This window comes from Manihot esculenta, chromosome 12, assembly GCF_001659605.2.
Source record: "Manihot esculenta cultivar AM560-2 chromosome 12, M.esculenta_v8, whole genome shotgun sequence".
NCBI classification, from domain to species: Eukaryota; Viridiplantae; Streptophyta; class Magnoliopsida; order Malpighiales; family Euphorbiaceae; genus Manihot; species Manihot esculenta.
In genome coordinates, this window is record NC_035172.2 from 6,460,228 (window position 1) to 6,484,357 (window position 24,130).

General features: G+C 33.8%; 2 protein-coding genes across 2 annotated transcripts; one reads left to right on the forward strand and one right to left on the reverse strand.

Annotated features, from left to right (window-relative positions):
* Positions 1-455: 455 nt before the first annotated feature.
* On the reverse strand, positions 456-4,638 carry LOC110628049 (transcriptional regulator STERILE APETALA). The gene is made up of 2 exons (XM_021774494.2): positions 4,286-4,638; positions 456-1,884 (listed from the first exon to the last, which is right to left on the reverse strand). The coding sequence occupies exons 1-2, from the start codon at positions 4,520-4,522 to the stop codon at positions 736-738; spliced, it is 1,386 nt and encodes a 461-aa protein (XP_021630186.2). The 5' UTR covers positions 4,523-4,638; the 3' UTR covers positions 456-735.
* Positions 4,639-20,036: 15,398 nt separating this feature from the next.
* LOC110628617 lies at positions 20,037-20,798 on the forward strand. Its single transcript, XM_021775390.2, has one exon. It carries the CDS (start codon positions 20,124-20,126, stop codon positions 20,679-20,681), a length of 558 nt encoding a protein of 185 aa, XP_021631082.2. The 5' UTR covers positions 20,037-20,123; the 3' UTR covers positions 20,682-20,798.
* The last annotated feature ends 3,332 nt before the right edge of the window (positions 20,799-24,130 follow it).

Consider the following 24,130-nt stretch of genomic DNA (forward strand, 5'->3'; position numbering starts at 1 on the left):
TCAAGTCTCGCAGTGACGAAATTGATACCAACCAACATGAAAAGCAGAACAGTCAGGCCGAAGCCGACGGTCCTCGAAATGGAGCAGAGGCACAGACCGTGTCGGAGATTGCAGAAAAGTGAGGAAGTGGTCGGCGGATGAAGACAAACAGCGACGCTAAGTGGCTAGCGGTGACGGTGAATAGAAAGCAATTGCAGTGAGATATCGATCTGATAATTTTGGTTGCGGATAAACGCCTTAAAAAGAAGAAGGCTTAAATGTAAGAACACAGAATGTTCCAGAGGCTCGTCAAGTATTTTTCTCCTTTTTTTAAAAAAAAATTAAAATTTATGATTAGATTAAAATAGTAGAATAAAAAACGAAACGGGACAAGAAAATAGAGAGAGAATAGAAGGGAAAAGTTTGGTCAGAAATAATATTGTTGGATCAAAATACGGATTCCCACCAATCAAAATGTCTCAATTAGAAATTAATTAAAAGTACCCATGAAAGGAACAGCTCAAATACATCCTCAGTCCCTTGCATTACAACTAAAACAGAGATTGAGAGAGAGAGAGAGAGAGAGATTGTGACAGAGACTTGTGTAATAACCAGACAAAGCCCAACTCACAAAGTCCTCTCACGTGGGTCAAACCTAAAGAAGTCCCCAAAACAAAACGTCTCCTCTCATCCCTAAAGTCAGTATTAGTCTCTTTTCCTAACCCTACACCTACCCTTCCCCTCGGGTCCCACCCCCTACAACTCTGCCCCAAAATCCCATACGTGTATTGACCCATCACTTCCTGATGCTGCCACGTGTCTCTCGTCTGCCACCAGGGCGTTGACCTCTCCTCTTCCCTCTCTCAAGCTGTACAAATACTCTCGTAACTCCCGTACCTCTCCTCCGTGCTGCTCTATTTCCCATACCCTAATTACACCCCCTGCGCATATTAGCGCGTATCCTCCGTTAATGCACCCTATCAACCCCCTCTGTGACCTCACGTTGAACCTGCAGACTTCCTCTAATGTGCTCACCCTGCGCACGATTCCCACGCCTCTGTTATCAACCACCAGAACGGCGTCGTTCCACACGTCGAAACAGCTCACTATGATTCCTCTCCTCGGCTCTTCTTGATGTAATATTACCCCTTGGTTCCTCAAATCAAATTCCATTAGTCTCAGACTCGTGCATGCCACCGCCGTTTCATGGTCTGTAACCCTGACTCGCCCTACTAACTCGGTCAACTCGGTTAATGTGTGCCATCCACGTACTGAATCGGGATCTGTTAGACCCCCGCCAACGAAGGTGAGTTGTTCCGTGTTGCCATCCCATATGTGAAAGGCCCGGCCCGGAACTCCAGCGTGGAGGCCCACCCACCATTGCCCACGACCTGTGAAATCCACTAAAGCTCCGTCAGTCACCACGTCACCGAAGTGGACCCTACGAGGGGCAGCATGGCTGTTTATAATTGCCACGTGGATGTCGCCGTCTAATGAAGCAAAAATTAATTGCATGCCGTTGATGATGATGCCCGATACGGCGCGGGAGAAGCGGCCCAAACGGTCACGGTGCTGGGGGCGGAAGGTGTGCGAATGCAGACGCGTGTGGAGGTCGAACAGGCGAACGGCACCGTCCGCGAAGCCACAGGCGAGATAATGATCAGAAAGAGCAAGGCAACGGCACGTGTGGGCGTCTGGATCGTTGGGGTCGTCGACATCAGCAGGATCAAAGTGAAGAGTAAAGTGGAATGATCTTCGGTTGCGGAAGTTCCCAGCCATCCGATGACGGTAAACATACTCCTCACGCCACGTGTCATGTAAGAGGTGAGTACGGTCCCAAATACGGCGAGTGAGACGATGCCAGAGGAGATCGGAGCGGGAGACAGCTCGCCACGTGGAACAAACCTGAAAGCAAAGATAATAACACCACGTACACATTAAACAAAGGACGGACATGCATGCACGTAGCACCATACAAGCAAGAATCCTCATAAAAACCAAATAAAAACTGCAATCTATTTGAACTTATCTTTAATTATTACTTAATGTGATTAACAATTCTACCATTCACCGGTCAACTGAAGATAGAAATAACATAGCTGAGCAAAATAAAGATCCAAAATTATTAGAAATGGGGAAGGAATCAATAAACCAGCAGGAAGAGAGAAGCAAAGGACATGAAATAAGCTGACAGAGAGTGAGATATTTGGCATGTGAACGTTCAGCAAAACGAAAGAGAAGATAATCGCCAGGCTGACGAGTTTTGGTTCAGAAGTCAGAAACACAGAAATAGTCAGAATTCTAAATAAAGGAAAAGATGGGAACTGCGAAATTTATTTTTTTTCAAAGGAGAAAAGAGTTGTCTCATAGCAAAGACAGAGACATGTAGTGGTACAAGAGCCCTAATAACATATGCTACACATCCTACTATCAGGGAGACTATGACACCTCCCTCTTTATTGTTAATATTGTTATTGCAAGATTTTGTTATTATTCAATCTCATGCCTCAAAATAAGTACACCAAGTACAATGCGACATCTATCCACAATCTTTCCATCAGACACGAGAGATAAAAGAACAAGCAAGATGAGACAAACATGAAATAAAATTAGAAAAAGAAGCTCTCTTGGGCCAGGCTACACAGAGAGAGGGGGAAAATTTTGGGGTGGTCGGAAAGGAGGGAAATTTATGAGGACAGAAAAGGACAAAAACCCATTAGCTGTTGTCCAACAAATACAATTAATTATAGAAATTTTATTTATATTTTTCAGATATAGTGATGGAAAAAAGCTCATACAGAAATGTATAAAACATATGATATTACAACTTGAAGCGTGCTTTCCCACAAATATTTCTCTCTCTTTCATTTCCAAGAAAGGTTGGCCAAAGGCCAGTCTCGTTAAAAGAAGCGAATCTATATCTACCCTTGATTACTCGACTTTTTCTGCCATTTTTTTCTCTTCTCAACTTCTACTTCACACATATCACATACTTGTACAAATTCTGAGTTTATAGAACTTGGGTGCCTCTCTCTGCTAGAAAGAAAATTTCTTTTTTGATTTTGATGATACATTATTAAAACAGATAAAATGAAATTTTAATTATAATGGGTTTTTCTGAGGGGTAGAGGCTGAAATCCTTATGAATCACTGATTTTGTAAAAAGGGTAAAAAAAATGGAAAATAAAAATAGTATAAAAATAAGAAGAAAGAACCTTGAGTCATATAAGAAAAGAAAAAAACAAAAGAGAAGTCGCCAACTGACTCTGGACTTAAGCAGAAGCAGCAGCGAGAAGAACTTCTCTGAAGTGACAAGGAGACATCAGTTTATAAAACCAGCATTGGGCTCCATGTGCTTTTTGGCATTGCACATGCTGGCTTTTGACTGATGCCACTACAATAACAATCAACTTGCTGTGTCCATTTAAAAGCCTAATATGCAGGAGTTTTAATAATAAATCATTAATTAAACAAAACCCTTTTTTTTCCCTCTATAATCCATTTCTTTTAAGATTTTTTTCTTCAACATCATTAAAGAAAGAAGAATTCAAGTGGGCTTTGAAAAAAATATGTTATCCACATTTTAGTTTTGAAAAGTTATCTTGGGTAGATTTTCTAGGGAGATTAAGAAAGTTCAGTCAAAAAGGCAACGGATTCCAGAGCTTAAAAGGATCATGCCAAGAAAGGGAAAGGAAAATGCAACCCCAAAAAAGCCCTTTTTCTCAAGATATGAAAAGGGGGGGCACAAAAATAGACCATCTGTAATGAGAAGAAGAAGAAGTAAATTTGCAAAGATTGAAAATTTCAGAATCTGAAAGAGCCATCAATTTAGTTAGGATGACTGGCTGGCCCCATCAAAAGCAGTTGCTTCCAAAGACATACAGCACAGTTTCTCCTTGGATGCTCGTATAATCCAGGCACATTTCAATGTCAGCAATTTTTTCAGTTTCACAGCTTGCATGTATGGAATTGAAATAATAAAAAAAGAATCTCAAATCATAATCTGAAAAAAATTTGGGAATTTATGAAACGAGAGGATATTCTGCAGGGTCCCAATAAGCACTTTGACCAGACCAAGACTTTGTCCATTCTCGGAACCATGTGTAACAGTGTAAAAAATTATAGCATTCTTATGCTCGTCTTTATCAAAACCTATTAATCTATCTGAATCCTAGTTGATAATCTAGATTATCTAAAGAAATCAAACCCAATATCACAAACAAGTTTCAATCAAGAATCTTCAACTAAATCATAAACATGGCTGATTCTTGTTGATACATATATATGAAGATGAAGAACAACGCACCCGAAACACATTGGCAAGAGCTTGAGCAGCCGCGAGTCGACCAAACATGCGAGCAGCATCAATGGCGACCTGGGTAGCAAGAGCCTCCAGAAAAGGCTCAGGCCAAACCTCGTTAATAGCACGTGGACGGGTCCTTGATGGTCCTTCGTAATCCCCTCCTCCTCCTCCTCCTCCTCCTTCACCATAATTATCTCCACCACCATTGCCAGACGAAGAAGAAGAAGAAGAAGAAGACATTAATCAATCAATTTAACGAATATATAACAACTGAAGGAGGCTATCAAAGAAGAAAGACGATATGGGCTGCAAAGCAACAAGGACAAAATCACAAAAAGGTGTAGATAAAGACGAGAGTGAGGGTCCCAAAAGACGGTGTTTGGGGGTGTATATATATATATATTATATAATATATTAATAGCTGAATTATTAATATAATCAAACAATTTAATTATTTTTTATTACTGTATATTACAAGTAGATAATATGCATATAAATAATAAATGGGTTTTTCTTTTCTTTTTTTTTTTTTGAGGGGGGGGGGGGGGGTGGAGGGGTTTGGCTGCAAAGACGGCGGGGAAAAGCCTCAGTTTATTCAAGTTCATGAAACAGACTTGTGGGCATCATCTAGCCATGGTGTTTTCAAATGCTTTTTTACACGTACAATTTCTTTGGACCAACTTTGATATTGTACTTTTTGTTGTTTTTTTTTTCTTTCTCTTCCTATTTGTTTAACATAATTGGGTAATTAATTGATGAGTTTGGTTGTTTTTATTTTCTTTTTATAGTGTAATATTTGGAGAGTACAGATACAAAGATGCACTGTTAGAGGCAAAAGAGACCATGGTGACCTAGTTTTGTTATGGTGTGGGGGACCTCATTGCTAGTTCACACCTGAACCTTGGGTTCACTGCAAGCTTACTGAAAGCTCCACTATCATATAGGTCAATCACTCCAATCCCTACTGCCTACTTCAAAAGATTTCATCTTTGGAAACTGAAATCTTACCCAAATCTTGTTCAGATTTCACTCCTCTCTTAACTAGAATAATGAGTTATTTTACTTAAGAATTTAAAATAAAAGTTAAACTATTTAAATAAATAACAAAATAAACCCAATTATTTGATTCCAAAGGAAATATAGGAAGTAATCTCATGAAATCTGCCAAATAGAGAGAATATATAATAGAAGAAAAGGAAATAATGATAAAGGAAGAGGAATTAAGATACGAAAGATGATTGGTTTTAACTTTAATGGACAGAGACAGAGTCGAAAAGCCTAATAATCCTGCCCCAACATTGGCGAAGATATGAGGAGGAACGAGGTGATATGATAAAAACTGAAAGAGATTTAAAGACCAAAACGTGAAAAAACTTGAAAAAAAAAAAACAAGCGTGAACAAGGCGTCCCTCATGTCTGCACTTGCATATGCTTTGTGATCATTATTAATTGCCTCTATATCTATATGTATGTATAAAGTTTTGTTGTATAGAATCTATGGAAATGGGAATATGGAGATGTAGAGGCTGTGACTTGTGAATTCCAGCAATGATTTGCCTTTGTGGTGGCCAAGCTCATAGAATGCAAGATTTGTCATTTCATGCTTCTTTTCCTCGCCATTTTTACTTTGGCCCAATGTATAATTTTGTGTTTCTACGTTACACAAAATTAATAAAAATTATAATTTTTAATATATATAAAAAAAATAAAATAAACAAAGAGTATTAAATAGTTATATAATTTTAAAAAAAAGATTGAAATTTATATGATAGATACAAAAGGTTGGAAACAAAAACAAAAAGATGATGTCAATTACGCGTGGACCATATTTGATTTATTTATTTACTTATGTTAATTTTCCTTTTCCACATAAAGACCTAGATTGAAAATTGAACGCCCACAAGTCAGGTCAACAGTCAGTTCGGGTCAACCATAATCATTATACCAAATATCATCTTTAATAAATAAAATTAATTATATTAAAAGCAGTAAAAGTCTTTGAGAAAATTTTATAATAATTAAGACGCTTAGACATCAGTTGATTTAAATTAGTTAATTATTCGGAAATAAGCTTTCTAAAATATAATTTAACTAATTAGGATTTCTCCTGTATCAAAGAAATAAACAGTTTTGACTTTTTATAAAATTTTAAAAAAAATATTTTACCACTTTTTTAATTTAAAATTTATTAATCCCGTTATTCCAATCAAATATCACCTAATTAATTAAGAAATATATATATATATATATATATATATATATATATATATATATATATATATATATTTAAAAAAATAAAATTATTTTTTTAAAATTAAAAGTTTGAACTGTCAATATAAAATAAGATCAAGATATGTTAAGATTTTAATAAGTTATGACACGCTGTTATAAAAGTCTCACTTATGTAAAAAGAAGACTAAAACATCGTAACACCTGATATTTAAAATGTCAAGTCTTTCATAAAATAAAATTATCAATAGAAGATATAATATAACATATATTCGTTATATTTATAATCGCAATATCTCTTATTCACTAGCAGATACCAGTCAGATTTCTAGGAGATTCGATAACTAACTTCATTTTTTTACAGTATAAAAGTAAATATACACATAGTTCAAGATATGTATTCTTACACACTCATTCTAAACTCAATAAATCTATTATACTCGTATTTTCTAACAAGTTACTGATTTGAGTGTCGAAGTGGTTGCCCATAAGTGCTAACTACCTCACTCTTAACTCTTTTGTAAATTGACCAGTTGCAGTTCAACTTATTTTCATCCACATCATTTGGTTCTATTCTTGGGATCTCCATTTATTTTTTCTTGTTCATTTGGATTAAATCTGGCTTCATATTCACTTTCTCTTAAAAATACTTTTTCTTTCCCCTCTACTCTCCAAATGGCTGACAATTCATGAGCTGCTACTAAATCTGTTGCCAACAAAGGGGTCATAATCTCTTCCACCCCTGATAATGGATAGAACACTCCATCTATGGTTAATGAAGTAGATCTCAACAATCTGAATAATGAGCAGATGCTCCAATACAGTAAAAAACTGCAGGCAACTCTTGAGTAATACAAAGCTCGATAGGAGACCTCATTTATGGCTTCCAGAATAAGGGAGGAGGCTTCCTTCGAGACCCTGAGGACTCGGACGGAAGAGATTCAAACACAGTCCAAAGGGAAGGCCAAGCTGGAAGATGAGGAGTCTTCAAATGAGGCTCGAAAAGATGTCGACTGGAAGTTGATCCATGTCGTACAAAGGTATTAGAAGAAACAAGAAGAAGACTATGGCTCGGACGATGCTTCGCTCCTGTCGGAGGAAATCCTTACGGACACCTTTTGATGTAGGACTATTTAGACTCCGTCATGAGTTTTAACCAATATCGTTTGGTTAAGACGAAATAAGAGAAAAGAAGGACTATTTAGACTCCGTCAGGAGTTTTAACCAATATCGTTTGGCTAAGACGAAATAGGAGAAAAGATAAGCTGAAAGACTAAAAGTCTTATTGAAATTCCTCAAAGATTGAAAAGTGAAAAGTGCATTTCTAATAGTCAAGGGAGGCTATTTATAATAGAAATAAAATAATCATAATCCTAATAGGAGTCTAAAATCCTAATAGCCAAGGGAGGCTAAATAGAAATAAAACTCTAATATGCAAAATAATCCTAATCCTAATAGGAGTCTAAAATCCTAATAGCCAAGGGAGGTTATTTACAATAGAAATAAAACTCTAATATGCAAAATAATAAAAATACCCAAAATATCCAAAATAATAATTAAAATATAAAAGTTAACCTCGGTCCAACTCTGCCGTAAAATCCAAGGCTAGTTGCCCCGTATCATTCCCTTCCACTTGTAAAGAACTCGTCCTCGAGTTGTCATCAGCAGGGTAGTACTGAAATAGATCTGCCACATTAAACGTCTTCGAAATTTTCATTTCATGTGGGAGGTCAAGAGCATAGGCATTGTCATTGATCTTCTGAATGATCCGGAATGGACCAATCTTCTTGGCGTCAAGTTTTTTCTGTCCTCCACCACGCTCCTGTTTGAAAATATCCACGTGCTGCTTTGCCAAGTTGCTTGCTGCAATACTGTTGTAAGCAAATTCCACCTGGCCTTGGAGGTTTTCACTCTCCTTTGGACTCATCTTGTAATGAGGCAGATTCGGTAATTTTGATCCAGGAATGAGATCAATCTGATGTTGGATATCCCGCAGGGGTGGACGCTTTGATGACTCCTCCACTATCTTAGGAAACTCCTTTAACAACTCTTTGACGGGCGGTGGTAAAGATGGTGCATCCTCCATTGTACCTTTTGCTCTCATCAATAAGGCTAGTGTGCCTTCAGATTTCTCAACTGCGCCTGATAGCTTCTGCACTCCCGTAGAAACAGCAACAGTATGCTTCCCTTCCACCTTAGAATGTTTCGCAGAACCGGAAGGCAAGATAGTAATCTTCTTTTGATTCCACATGAACATGTATGAATTCTCCTTCCCTTTATGCAAAGCATCAACGTCGAATTGCCAAGGGCGACCTAGCAAAATTCCACAGCAATCCATATGCACAACATCACAATTAACAGGTTCAGTATAAGATTTACCGATCGAGATAGGCACGCTGCAGATTCTGTTGACCTCAATTGTCGGTCCTTCCTTGATCCATCCGACTTTGTAGGGTGAGGGGTGAGGCTGTGTAGGCAACTGTAATTTTTCTACCAATTGCTTAGCTATCAGATTCTCACAACTGCAGCTATCTATAATTAGCCTGCAAATTGCCTCTCCTACTCGACACTTTGCCTGAAAAATCTTCTTCCTTTGCGTCTCATCCTCCTGTTTTGTTGAACATAAGATTTTTTTCACCACATAGGTGACCTTAGGATTGGCGGCCATAGGAATGGTGGCCACAGGATTGACGGTCACAGGGTTGGTGACTGGTTGGGGGTGTGCGGCAACGGCGGGTTGGTGGATTCCCTGCTGTAGGATCAGTTGTCTGATCATCTCCTTCAATTCTGCTAAGGATGCCTCAGTCGCAGCAAGTCGCGCCTCTTGGTTATCTGCCATGGTCGAACTTCGCTCTGATACCAATCTGATGTAGAACCATTTAGACTCCGTCAGGAGTTTTAACCAATATCGTTTGGTTAAGACGAAATAAGAGAAAAGAAGGACTATTTAGACTCCGTCAGGAGTTTTAACCAATATCGTTTGGCTAAGACGAAATAGGAGAAAAGATAAGCTGAAAGACTAAAAGTCTTATTGAAATTTCTCAAAGATTGAAAAGTGAAAAGTGCATTTCTAATAGTCAAGGGAGGCTATTTATAATAGAAATAAAATAATCATAATCCTAATAGGAGTCTAAAATCCTAATAGCCAAGGGAGGCTAAATAGAAATAAAACTCTAATATGCAAAATAATCCTAATCCTAATAGGAGTCTAAAATCCTAATAGCCAAGGGAGGTTATTTACAATAGAAATAAAACTCTAATATGCAAAATAATAAAAATACCCAAAATATCCAAAATAATAATTAAAATATAAAAGTTAACCCCGGTCCAACTCTGCCGTAAAATCCAAGGCTAATTGCCCCGTATCACCTTTCCTACAAAATTCAAGTTGTCTAGTTTGGATAATTACGACAGGACAATAGACCCTAGGAGCCAATTGGCTATCTTTCGAACAACGATGCAGCTCCAGGACATCATTGATTTTGTGCTATGCCGAGTCTTTCTATCCACACTCACTGGTTTGGCTCAAAAGTGGTACCAAATCTGAGTCCGGATTTTATTCACAATTTTACACAGTTTACTACGATGTTTAAGTCTAGATTTATTACCAACATACCTTTTGAAAAGCTCTCCTATGACTTGTGTAAATTTTGATAAGGAGAGGGTAAGTCTTTAAAAAACATCATCTCACGTTTCAATACTGAAATGATACAGGTTAAAGAGTTACATCACGAAAAGCGTGCGAGGCGTTTAAAAAGGGAACTCGCAACATCAAGTTCATGGACTTTTTAATCAAGAACCCTACCACTACTTATCAGCAGTTGATGGATAAGACTCAAAAGTACATAAGGTTGGACGATGATGTCCAGGCATTGAGAGAAGATAAGAGGACAAGTCAAAATAAGAGCCAAAAGCCAAAAAGGCAAGGCTATAAGAAAGACCGCAGAAATTATCCGGTGTCCTGAAGAAGGGACGATTGAGGTAAGTATAAGAGTTATACACCATTGAATGACTCACGAATGCACATTTTGATATGAATAAGGAAAAATGATAAAGAGGTCATATGGTCCTCCAAGCTAAACCTTGAGAAAGTCGGTAGGCAGGATAGGACCAAATATTATCGATTCCACGAAGATCACGGGCATACAACAGAGGAATGTCGACAGCTAAAAGATGAAATTGAGAGACTGATAAGGGATGACACACTCTGAAAGTTTGCCAAAAAGGACAGAAAGGAAAGGAGACTCGAACCTGAGGTAAGAACTCTTGAAAACACTATTGACATTGAACCCATTGGGATTATACATGTGACTGTAGGTGGCCCTAACGATGGCAAGGGAAAGAACAAGCGTATCACTGAGGATGTCTTGTCCGTAAAGCAAGAGCCATAAGCAAAGCAGAAGATAAAGTTTGAACATGTAGATAAAGTGATAGAATTTTTTTCACAATAACCCATTAGTCATCAGTGTCCATTTGAACAGGTATGACGTAAGGCGTGTTTTGGTCAATACAGGTAGCTCTGTCAACCTCATTACTCTAGAAGTTTTTAATAAGTTAGGTCTAGACAAAAACAATCTTGCTTAGGTCTCCTACCCGTTAGTGGGATTGGGGAACAAAACCGTGGCAGTGTTGGGCACCATTAATCTCCCTCTTATACTGAGGGATGAGAAGCAGAAATGGGAGTTGTATATAGAGTTCGCAGTGGTAGACATTCCATTTGCCTACAATGTAAAACTCGATCGCCTAGTCTTAAACTGCCACAGAATTATTATTAACATGGGTGCTATGTGTTTAAGGTTGCTAACTCTAAGAGGATTAGTTGTTGTTCCAGGTAGCCAAAAATGAGAAAAGGAATGTTACAAGCACTCTATGAAAAAGCCTTAGAAAGGCAATGATGCCTAACAATCTGCTAGAAAAATCGGATTCTCATACGAAGCCAAAACCAATAGATCTGATAAAAGAAGTCCAACTAGAAACCAATAGAAAGGTACACTTGGAACTGCATTAAGCAATGAAGTAGGGAATAAATTAATAGAATTGCTAAAATGTAGAATGACCACTTTTACTAGGTCTTTAGAAAATATAACAGGAGTAGATCTAAATCTAACCACCCACAAATTATCCATCAACGAGAAAATAAAATTGGTATAGCAAAAAGAAAGAAAATTTACACTGGAGAGACAACAAGTGATTAAAGAAGAGGTGAACAAGCTCTTAATTGTAAAACTAATAAAAGAGGTCCAGTATCCTATTTAGCTCGCTAATGTAGTACTAGTTAAGAAGGAAAACGGAAAGTGGAGGATGTGCATGAACTTCACTGACCTAAACAAGGCATGTCTAAAAGATCACTATCCACTCCCGTCCATCGACAGGTTAGTAGACTCTACCTTGGACCATGTAGTGGTCTCTTTCCTTAATGCCGTTTCAGGTTACCACTAAATCTTGATGGATCCCGATGATGTAGAAAAAACTGCTTTCATCATGAATGAATGAGGTTTTTTATTATAAGGTGATGCCGTTTGGATTAAAAAATGCAGGGACAACCTATCAAAGGCTGGTGTCAAGCATCTTCAAAGAGTTGGTGGAAACAACGGTTGAAGTATACATGGACGACATAGTGGTAAAAAGCTGGACCTTAGAAGATAAGCCAGGCAATATCCAAATGGTTTTTGACATATTAAATAAGGCAGGTATGAAACTTAACACTGAAAAATGTACTTTTGGAGTAAGAACTGAAAATTTTTTAGAGTATTGATAGCGGTTGTCGAAGCCGTCAAAAATAAATTTATTATCAATCAACAAAATAATTTGTAGATAGTGGCAATAGGGTCGAACCACAGGGATTTGACACTAAGAATCTTCCTAATAATGACTTAGGCAATTAAATAACAAAAGTAAAATAAAAAGATGAGGATTTGTTTTGATGATGGTAGAATAAAATTAAACTGAGTAAAAGAAAGCAATAATTAAAAAGATGAGTAATTCAATGGAAAAAGGACTCTAGTTGAAGCATGAATCTATTTCAGTTTTAGAATTGATCATTGATTCTTTGATACTCCTATTTATTTCAATAAATTAGTTTAAGTTGTGGAAAACGCTTCTCACAACCAAATTCATCATTAGTTTTAGTTTGATTAGGAAACGTTCACTAATCAAACACTAGTTAACAAGTTGTCAAGGAATATCCTTGGGGTTTTTTACTTTTCAACTGTTAACTGCATTAAGACTTAGAGAAACCTAATTCTAACCTTGCCAACCGCGTGGTCAAGTTTAGATCATGCAACCAATTGTGCTTGTGTTTAAATAATCTGAACAATTACGGACCCAAATTATTTAAACTAACAATATATCACTCATGCAATTAAAAGCAACAGGGCTTAATTGATTCTAATAGTAAGGCAATAATAGACATAAAGAACAAGTTGCATAAATACTGAAAAATAGAAGTTTAACAATGGAGTTTTAAATCTCTCAATTCATAGCAAAACTGAAATTTTCCAACTTCAACTAGAAGAAGATGTTTAGCCACTCATGGTGGAAAAAAAAAACACAAAAAGAAAGAAGAAAAGTGGAGAGAGAGAGCTGCCAAAATTTTGGAGAAAATCTGAAGATATTGTGATGACTGGTTGTTGTCCCTCTTTATAGGTGAGGAGTCCTAATCCAATTAGGATTTGGAATCTTAATTTGACTTGATCTTTTGTAGTCTTTTATTTCTTCTTTGCCTTTGTATTTAATCATGAATAAAACTTTTTTGGAGAAAGTCTTCCTTTGGAGTGGCTCTTGGAGATGTCATATGATTGGTCTTGTGATGTTTGAAGTAGGATAGGACTCTTGTATTTTTTAGAATTCTGAAATTCCTTCTTTTTCCGCGCTGCTGGATTTTGCTGGTGTTAGTTTGATTTGGGCAGTTGATTTGGGCAAATCGCTTGCCCAAATCGTTTCTGTGAGTTGCTTCCAGGTTTCTGTTTTAGCTTTCTGCAAGTGATTTGGCCAAATCGATTTTCCAGCTTTTTCTGCAGATTTCATCCAAGTTTTTATTTTTCTCATTTTCTGCAAAAACATCATAAAAACATAAATTAAACTAGAAAAATACATATTTAAACAGTAATAAAAATAATAAAAATGTGGTTAACTTATGTTTGATCAAGTACATAGTATTTGAAAGAGGCATAGAAGTAAAACCAGATAAAATCAAAGTCATCCCAAATATGGAAGCATCCAAGTGCATAAATAACATACAAAAGTCAAATGGACGGGTCACAGCCCTTAGCTGGTTTATATAATGTTCAACCAGGAGGTGCCTCCCATTCTTTAAAGTCTTAAAGGCAAAAACAAGTTTATGTGGGGGGAAGAGTTTGTGGAGGCATTTAAAACTTTTTTTTATCATCTCCTCCTTTGCTAAGCTCGCCTATTGAAGGTGAGGTATTGCTTTTGTATCTAACTATTACGCAAGAAACAGTGAGCTTCATGCTCGTGCGACAGGACAAGGTAGAGGAAAGCCCTTTCTACTATGCCAGCCAGGTCTTAAAGGGAGTAGAATTGAATTATTCCCTCTTGAGAAATTGGCTTTCGCAGTCCTGATGTCTACCATAAAATTATATCCCTACTTCGAGTCTCATACCATAGAGGTAAGGATAAACTATCTTTTGTGAAAGGTACTTCACCTGCCAGAATTGTCAAGATGGTTATCCACTTGGGCGGTGATGCCATCAGCGTATGAAATCAGGTATGTCCCTAGAAACACAATAAAAGCCCAGACTGTAGTAGACTTTATTGCAGAAATGACTCTACCTTTGGAGATCTCTGAACCGTCGGCCGAAAAATGAAAAGTCTAGGCAGATGGTGCCTGTGGAGCCGGAGGTTCAGGAATTTAAATCCTTCTATAAATTCAGACAGGAATAAAGCTTCATTATGCAGCAATGCTCACCTTCAGCACTAGCAACAACGTAGCCGAGTACGAGGCCGTGATTATAGCACTAAGGATTGTCGCTGAAATTTATATACAAAAATCTATTATTTTTAGCGACTAACAATTAGTTGTTAATTAATATAAGGGACAGTTTAAAGTCTAGGATCCTAATCTTATCAAGTATAAAGAGAAAGTACAATCCTTGATAATGAGGATCAAAGACAGGCAGGGTGATTGTGAACTTCGCTAAGTGGCCAAAAGCGACAACAAAAAAGTTAATCAATTGGCAAAAATGGCGGTAGTAGGAGAGCAACACTTGAATCAGCAGTTCCAGTTTGAAGAACTACATACTCCAGCAACCGATGAGGAGAAGTCTTTGTCCATTAAGGAAGGAGAAACGTGGATAACGTTGGTGTACAAATTCTTGATGGAAGACGAGTTGCCAACGGATGAATTATTGGCCAAACAAGTAATATAAAGATCCTCTAGACATGCACTAATAAATAGTTTGTTATACAGGAGGTCAACAACATAACTTTGGTTACAATATGTAACGGAGGATGATGGTTGGAGTATCCTGAGAGATATCTATGAAGGAGATTGCGGAAGCCATGAAAGTTTTTGAAAGATCACCCGAAAGATATTCAGACAAGGATATTATTAGCCAACAATAAAGTATGATGTAAAGGAACTCATCCAGAAGTGTTGAAGGTATCAAGTGCATGCAAGCATTCCTCGAACCCCCTCTGAAATACAAGCAACAATCCGAATCTTTTAATGGGGTTAAACATCCTTGACCCATTCCCAAAAGCAACAAAGTCAAGGAAGTTTTTGATTGTGGCAGTTGACATTTCAGCAAGTGGATCGAGGCAAAGAAATCTCAGTCTTAAGAAAGAAGACCAGAATATCATAATACTTGATACTTAGAACGCCAAGACTCGCCCTTTTCTGATCCGATCGAGTTTTTTATGGAACAAAATTACCGTTAGAGGATATAATTTACCAAATCCTCACTATGCCTATAATCGCGGAATCCCTTATAATGCGTGCCAGTTGATATTAGATGAATATTTAAGAGATTCGATAACTAACTTTATATTTTTAGAGTACAAAAAGCAACACACATTTTTACTCAATTATGTTATGAGATTAATGTATATGTTTTATCTCTGATAATTTTTTTTAAATTACTATCGAATAAAAATTAACAACATATTTACAATCTTCATGCTTGAAATTAAAAAATTAAAAAATTTGAATTTAATTAACTTATTTTTATTAATTTTCATATTTTAAAATAAAAAAATTCATTTCTTTTAACTTTAAAAATTTTCATTTGAAAAAATTAAATTTATAATTATGTTAGAATTCATTTGAATTTATTTTTTTGCTTGCATATTACAAATGAAGGCAAATAAGAAAGTTACTTTTAAATCTTACTAAGTTAAACTAAAAATAATAATAATATTTTTTATTTTAATTGAACATAATTTCTTTAAAAAAATTCATAATTACTAATGAATTTATCAGGGATAATAATATTTTTGTTTTTGTTTTCTCAATTAGATTTCAAATTTATTGGTAAAGGATTACCAAGTTTTTAGCAATGAATCAAAATCTTTTAATAATTTATTGTTAATTGGTATATTAAACAGAAATAATTTTTATATTTTTTAAACATTTTACATTTTTTAACTAAGTTATTCCAACTAAATAAAGTTTAACAGTAATTTCTAATTAAAAGTTTTGCTTAGATTAAAAAACTAAACCCGTTTATTTGACCAGTGCATTTCCAGATTTAATCAATTCAATTCCACATGATTCTCGATCCATATAGGATTGTGGCCAGTCTACTTGACAGTTGACACACCCTTGACTATATTTCAAACTTGCATTGAGAATTTAGAACCTTTTTTTTTTTAATTTCACAATATTTGATTTAAAATTAATTAAACTTCATTTAATTTACTGTAATTCAATGCGAAAATAGCAAATTGATAAATAGTTAAACTGACCCTCTACGTGAAAGAAGTTTAGAATGACTTTCATATTCAAAATGAAGTTAAAATAATGACTTTCATATTCAAAACAGTTAATAATTGTTTATTAATAATTAAAAAGTTTAGTTTTATTGGATAGAGAAATATTTTAATTAAATAATTAAAAATGAATTAGTAAATTTATTAAAAAAATTAGAAATTTAATACTAATACTCCGTAAGCAGGGCAGGCTAATACCTAGGTAGGTAGCAGTTCAGTTGCTTTTTGACTGGAACGTAGACGGGACTGGGAAGGAAGATGTCATGGTTACGTCATAATAATAAAAATATATATTTATATAGTAGGTGGAAATTAATAAGGGATTGTTTGGTTGGTTGGTTTAAATGCCGAAACGCAACCTCCAGTGGAAGGAAAGTACAAAGTATCCTGCCTTTTAAGGGGGTGCTGCTATGAGGCTAGTCTAGTTTCCTCAACTCTGCCAGAGTGTGGACCTACTATTAAGCAGCTATAGCCTACAGCTGTTGAGATCAGTGAAATGGACGTTTTGACTACGATATCTGTGGAACTCTTCTTCCAATGCCAATTCCCTTTCCTTTCCTCCATTTTCAAATACTATTCTCTTTACTACTTTTTTTCAGTCATTATAATTTTACATATAAAAATCTATTTAGTCATTATTATATTTAACATTGTATATTTGTTATATATTTTTAATTAATTTTATTCTATTTTTGTTCTATGTATATCTAAGTTTCTATATGGATTGGTGTAGTTTGTGTAATTCTATAAGTTGGAGAGTGACTGTATTGATATTTCTTTGCCAAATTCACTTTTGAAGAAGGACTTTATGTTGATATTTTCTTACCATTATTATTTTTAAAAAGGAAAGTGTGATTATAAAAATTATTTTATATTTTAATATTTTATGTGATCATTTTTGTGTGATTATTTTTAAATATACTTATAAATCGCAGGTTAAAGGTAGGGCTGTGCAATCGGTCGGTTCGGTTTTGAATCGAACCGAACTGAAAAAATTGAAAATCGAATTGTAAAAATATTAAAAATCGAAAAAATTAATTATAAAAATATAACCGAATCGAATCGAACCGATAAAAATCGGTTCGGTTCGATTCGGTTCAATTCAAATCGAAATCTATATTTTTTTAAATTTTTTCTTCTAATTTCAGTAAAATAATTCAATAAATGTTTCACATACATTTATCAATAAAAATTGTCTGAATATATAAGGATAATATTTAAAAAATTCATATAAATCCATATAAAATTTAAAAGTATAAATCAAACCAGTGTTTTAAATAATAAAAATATATTAAAAATCGGTTTTTTGATTTTTCGGTTATTTAACACGTTTAAATCGAACCGAACCGAAAATCGAATGAGTTGAAAAATATTAACCGAACCGAACCAAACTTTTTAATTAATCGAACTATTAAACCGAAATCAATCGGTTCGGTTCAATTTTTTGGTTTAAACCGATTTACGCTCAGCCCTAGTTAAAGGTCTCCGTAGAATTTTATCGAGCGATAGTATTATAATTAATGAAATTACATATTATAGAAAGTTATTTTTATTTAATGTAGGATTTATCTTCTTAAATAAATAAAGTAATAAATAGAGTAATATATGTCTATATATTCTTAAAATAGAAAAATTTGATATATTCTTATTATTATTGAAGAATCTTTTAATTTATGGTAGCATATTATGTATATATTGGATTTTCTATTATAAATAGAGAATTAAAAGAAGCATTTCTATTATTAATATCAAAATTCAATTCAATAATGATGTAATCTTTTGAGATTTTATATCACTCTATTATTAATATCAAAATTCAATTCAATAATAATGTAATTTTTTGAGATTTTATATCACTGAATTTTCGTAGTTAAATTATATAATTTTTCTTATCGTTATTTTCTTCTCACTTCTGTTATCGGCAAGAATTAAAGTCTGCATAGACTCCATTTCTACACACAATGCACCTACTACTCTCTTGGGTTTGGACACTGCTGGCTTTTGCTACAGTGGAGATTAATTTTGATGACGCACTTAATAAGATTGAGAAATATATGAACAATAGCCAACAATGGATACACCATTTACATTTATAAAAAAAAAACAATGTTCTTTTCAAGTAAAATTAACATTTTAAATTTTTATTAAAAATTTAAAGAAATTAAATATGCCATTCTATTAAAAATAAATTCATATTCAATCTAATTCCATTTAAAAATTAAAATTTTAAGAGGATAGTAGCCCCTAGCCCTCTCCTTGGCCTCAAAAGCCCTCTTGGATGACTTTCATTTTTAATCTGATTCTAAAACAACTATCAAAAGGTAAAACAGTTACAATTGCGGATCGGAGTCTATGGACCTCAGAACTTTCACCGGAATAACCATTCTCATTACATCACCACATTCAACTCACAATAAATGAATGAAAAAGAAGTCTTGATTCTAAATACCCTAATGTCCTCAGCATCAAAGTAACGGGCCTCACCGTCTCCAGTTCACCAGTTATAGGCCCATTTTGGTAAGAAAGCCAAAATCAAATTTATTTCTGCAGCCAAAATCCATTGGTGACCAGCAACAGTTGCTGCATTTATTCCAAAACACAATATGCAAGTTAATGGTGAAGAAACTCTTACAAGATTCATAAGCTCTTTTCTCTTTCATCTTTTGTCCAATTCCAGAAAGTGCTCCTCATAGTTGTAATGACCAGCCTGGTAGAAGATCCTAGCCGAACCAAACTGATTTTGGACAGAACCAAATCAATTGGTTCTCATAATTGAATCTAAATTGGTCTAAGTTTTAGTAATCGTATCCAAAATTGAATATGAGATGCTAATTATATATGTTTTTAATCAATGAAAAAAATAGGAGTTTACTTTTATATCAAGAAAAAATCAATGAAAAAGAAAAAAGAACCATCAAAAGTAGAAATACATTTCAGATATGAAAAAAGCAAAACAGAATATGGCAGTTAAAGGATTCTCAATTAGTTCCATTAATAACATGGAAGTTTCTTTGACGTTTTACCATGTCAATAATTGCTGCTTAAACTCCAAGAAATTAGAAATTTTTTTGTTTTTCTCCCCTGTCTTCTATTAATCATCACATTAGAATATTAAATGCAGAAGGCAAGAAGTTGTTTTAGTTTATTTTACAAGATGAATTTATGGGCAGTTGCTTGGTTAATTTGCAGACAAATTTCTAAAATTTTGTAAGAAATTATTACATAAATGTCAATTAAAGATGGAATTACACTCACCATTAACATATGGCTAGTGATCTAAATTCCTAATATTTATTTTTCCCTTTTCCTTTGAATTAAAAAAAAGAAAAGAAAAGTGGAATTACACTCACCATTACTAATCTCAAGACTAATACAAGAACTACAAAAGTCATCTTAAAAAATCAAGCCAAACAAATTAACAAAGTACAGAGTAGTTGATTGACTTGTTCAGTTCCTAAACTACCCAAAGATTCAGACATCTTTTGTCTGATGAGAAAGGGCAATTCTGCCAATAAATCAGACACTGGAAAATGCCTGGGGCTCCAATACCTTTTATTTATTTATTTTTCTATAAATACCCATTATCCACCAGCTGCCTTTAGCCCATAGCTAACCAATTTCTGAATTCTGATCTTCCCAGAAGCTCAATTCCTGTTGAAAGAAGATGGAACCAGTCAAGCCCCAAAACCGTCAAGCCAGTTTGAGCAAATTCAGCAATACCCACCTTCTACAGCTAGTCTCCAAGTTGCCAGCTTCTGTGTTCTTTTTCTCTGTGATATTGCTCTGTTCTTCACTATTTCCTTTCATAACATTCAAGCTAATGCAATTCCTCAGCTGCAAGATAAGCAAGAACTACATGTTCCTTCTTTGCAATGGGATTCTGGTTTTAATTGTCAAGAATTCAGGTCTCATCAACAAGTCTCAACCTCAAGAAACTAATCAGATCAATGGTGAAACCAGCATAAAGAGATCAATTGAATTGCCAGAGTTGAAAACAGAGGTTGCAGAAGGAAAGACTGTGGCCATGGAACAAAACTCTGAGGAAAATGTTCTCTTGATCACAGAAGACGTAGCTGATGATCAAATTGAAGAAGATGAACAAGGAGAAGAAGAAGTTGGATTGTTGAGTGCAGAAGAGTTGAACAAGAAATGTGAAGATTTTATAAGAAAGATGAAAGCAGGAATCAAATTTGAAGCTCAACAACAAATCTTGGTTCATTAGTTGTATGTTCAAAATTTTCTTAAATCTTTGGGTCTACAAAATTCTGACTCTGTGTATAAATCTCTTCAAGCTATTGTATGATTTCTGGTAATGTTAATTAATTTTAGAAAATTTATTAATTAATTTCTATGTTAATAAACTCACAACCTTTAATTTTAAAAAATATACTAAAATATCACTGAAATTTTAAAAAATATATTAATTGATTTGTTTTGTTAATTTTAACCATTTAATATTTAATTATTTAATTTTTATAATTTTATAAAAAAATTATTAATTAATTTTTTATATTAAAAATATTTTAATTTTTTTATAATATTTAATAATAAAAATTAATGAATAAACTAAATAATAGACGTTATTTCTCAAAATTAAAAAATATGCTAATAAATTTTTCTATAATTAAAACTAAATAATAAATTTTTCATTAATTTTCTGCATAATACACAATTATGCATATCTCTAAGGATAATTTTCACTCTCCCAGAAAGAGACATGCCTTTCACCAGCTTCTGGCTTGCTGCGTAAGTGGACCCCAGTGGCCTATGCAAAAAAGAGACCTAACTTTACCAACTCTTTATAAAATTAAAAGCTAAAATAACACATTAAAACTTTAATTAATCACTTTCACTGCCAGATGTCTGGAGCATATAAAGAAATTATATTTGATATGCTAAAACTTATTAATCAGTCTATTTTTTAGAAAATATATTAAAAAAATTTACTAATTAGTAAGTATATTATTATTTTTTATTAATTAAATTAAATTTTTTCAGTGTTTTAAATGTTATAAAATATAAAAAATATAAAATAAATAAAAAGTTAATGGGTTTTAATATATTTTAAAAAATTAAAAAATTAATTAAAATTTTTTTTTTATAGATTAAATAATAATTTTCTTTTATCTTTTTGTTACCTGCTTGGAAAGAAGCTACAAAGCAATTACTCTCTTGACTCCAGGTCTTTGGAAAGAAGACAAATAAAGCGAAATTGATGAAATCCGGGGCTCCTTGTTCACACCTAGGCTTCCAAGCTTGACAAATTTTTAAACATTATAATATGACTCGGAAAGAGGATTCAAGCTATTTTGTTAACCGTAAATTGGATTTAAAAAAAAAGAAGCTATTTTGTTAACAAAACATAAGCATAAGAACTAAATTTTCTACTATTAAAAAAACATATACTAAATTGCATATTTTGTAAAATTTCAAGGATTACATTGTAAATTATTCTTTTATTTTCTGCTAAGAGGCCAAATTTTGGTAATGGGATCATGTTTTAACTATTATGAGTTGTATGGTTGATCCTAATAAATCTTCAAGATCATGCCTTAACAACTTATGAGTTGGCCAATAATCCATCCTTGTTGATAAGGATTAGTGATATGGATCAGAATTTTCTTTTGTTTCCCTTTTTCCTTCTTCCATCTCTGCCTGCAGCTGACTTTGATCATGAAAGGGACTCATCAAGCAGATCAAATACTATAAGGCAATTCTAAAGAGGCTTATCAAAGAGGGCATTTTCGATTGCTCGATCATTATTTTTAAAGTAAAATTTATTATTTTAATATAATTAAAATATTAATATTTAAATATTTTAAGAGTGTATTGATCGCTGAGATATTTATTACACTAAATCTTAGTTGTTGAGTGAAATTGAAAAACTTTATATGTAAAATAAATAATGTATCCATTTATAAAGTATGAATTTGTTGACTTTGTAAAAATTTCTCTTTTATTTATAAAAAAAAAAGATATTGTACCGTAAAAATATAAGAGAAAAATATATTTTCTATAAAAAAATTCTAGATAAATAAAATAAAAAAATTCTTTGTATTATTATGTTTTTTTATTATAGTTTGATATTTATTTTTTCTCTATCTTGTTATAATATTTTGAATTTTTTATTATGTATGAGTTAAAATTGAAGTTTCTAACATTTTATTTTTAATTTTATTTATTATTAAATATTTAATATTTTCATACAAAATTATGAGATTTTATTTTTTAAATTTATTTTTTTAAAATAAAAATTAAAAATTAAAAAAATAAAATATGAAAATTTTCAAATTTATTCAAACACACCTACTATTACTATCAAATTAAACGTGTTAGTACAAATTTAATTCTTTTTTTAATTTTAAACATCTATTTTCTATTTTAAACTCTAAGTTATACCAGAACTGTTTTTAATCTGTTCAACGGTATCATAAAAATGCTAAGACCGTGGAACACGGTTGACGACACTTACCCAATACTGAGGTCTAGGTAAATTTTCATGCATTTAAGTGGAAATTGGTGATGATTATTCTTAATGCAATTGTGGGGACACAAAGAGACAAGCTCCAACCAAAGAAGAAGATGCTTATATTTTCAATTGAAGGGCACTATGAGATGCCAAAACAATTTTCTTTTTTCTTTTTGAAAAATTGGACAAAAGGGACACAGTAGCCCCACCACTAGATAGACATTTACTAATCACCGGCCTCCACCAATACTAATCAATAAATAAGACTCATATTCCATCAGCTGTTCCCCAAGACACTCCATATCATCTCAAGCACGAGTGCCGAGACAGACTCAATATAAGTTTTATATATAAGATAAATAAAATTTAATATTTATTAATTATTAAAAACTTTAAAATAAATTTATAAAATTAGACAATTTCAAGTACGTTCAATCTGTTGATAAGATAGACTGTTGCATAGTGCGCTCTTCTCAAATGTCGGGATTTAACGATTTTATGTAGGCTTGTGCTCTTCTGGAATTGAAATGGAGAGTCTAATCATTGTCTTCTTATTTTATTACTTGATTCTTGTTTGGTTGGTAAACGGAAATACTTATTTAGGTTTGAATCCAAATGCTTGAGCACCCCCGATATTCCACTTTATTTAGCAAGCTTGGAACTCTTCACGTCGAGGTTCTACTATGTTCTCTTTGGCCCGTAAATTGTAAATGTGTAGGTCTCAACTTAGAACATGGCATCAAACTCAATTTTATCTAGATTTTATTGCTTCCTTGTTACCCAACCGATGTTTGGAGGATCTCTACTCACGATCTTTTGATCAATCTAATGCTCTCCTTGAGTCCTAATTGACATCTCAACTTCATGATTTTTGGCGTTGCGTGGAGTTATTGGCAGCAACGATCTCGTATTCAGCCTTAAAGAAGGTGATTAGAATACACATTTTTTTTCCATTTACCTACACTTCAACGCAGTCATTTTAATAGGACCACTCGCCTTCAATCCTCATTGGGTATCTGGATTGAACAAAAAGTTGGGCCTCAATGTTTTATCAGTAACTTCTTTTGATATTTATTTACTGCTGATAATTGTCAAGGAGATGATCAAGTTTTGTCTCTTATCCCTTCTTTGGTCACATTGCATTAATGAGACTGTCTTGTCCCTTATTTCTGATGATGATATAGGTTGGGCTGTTTTTCAGT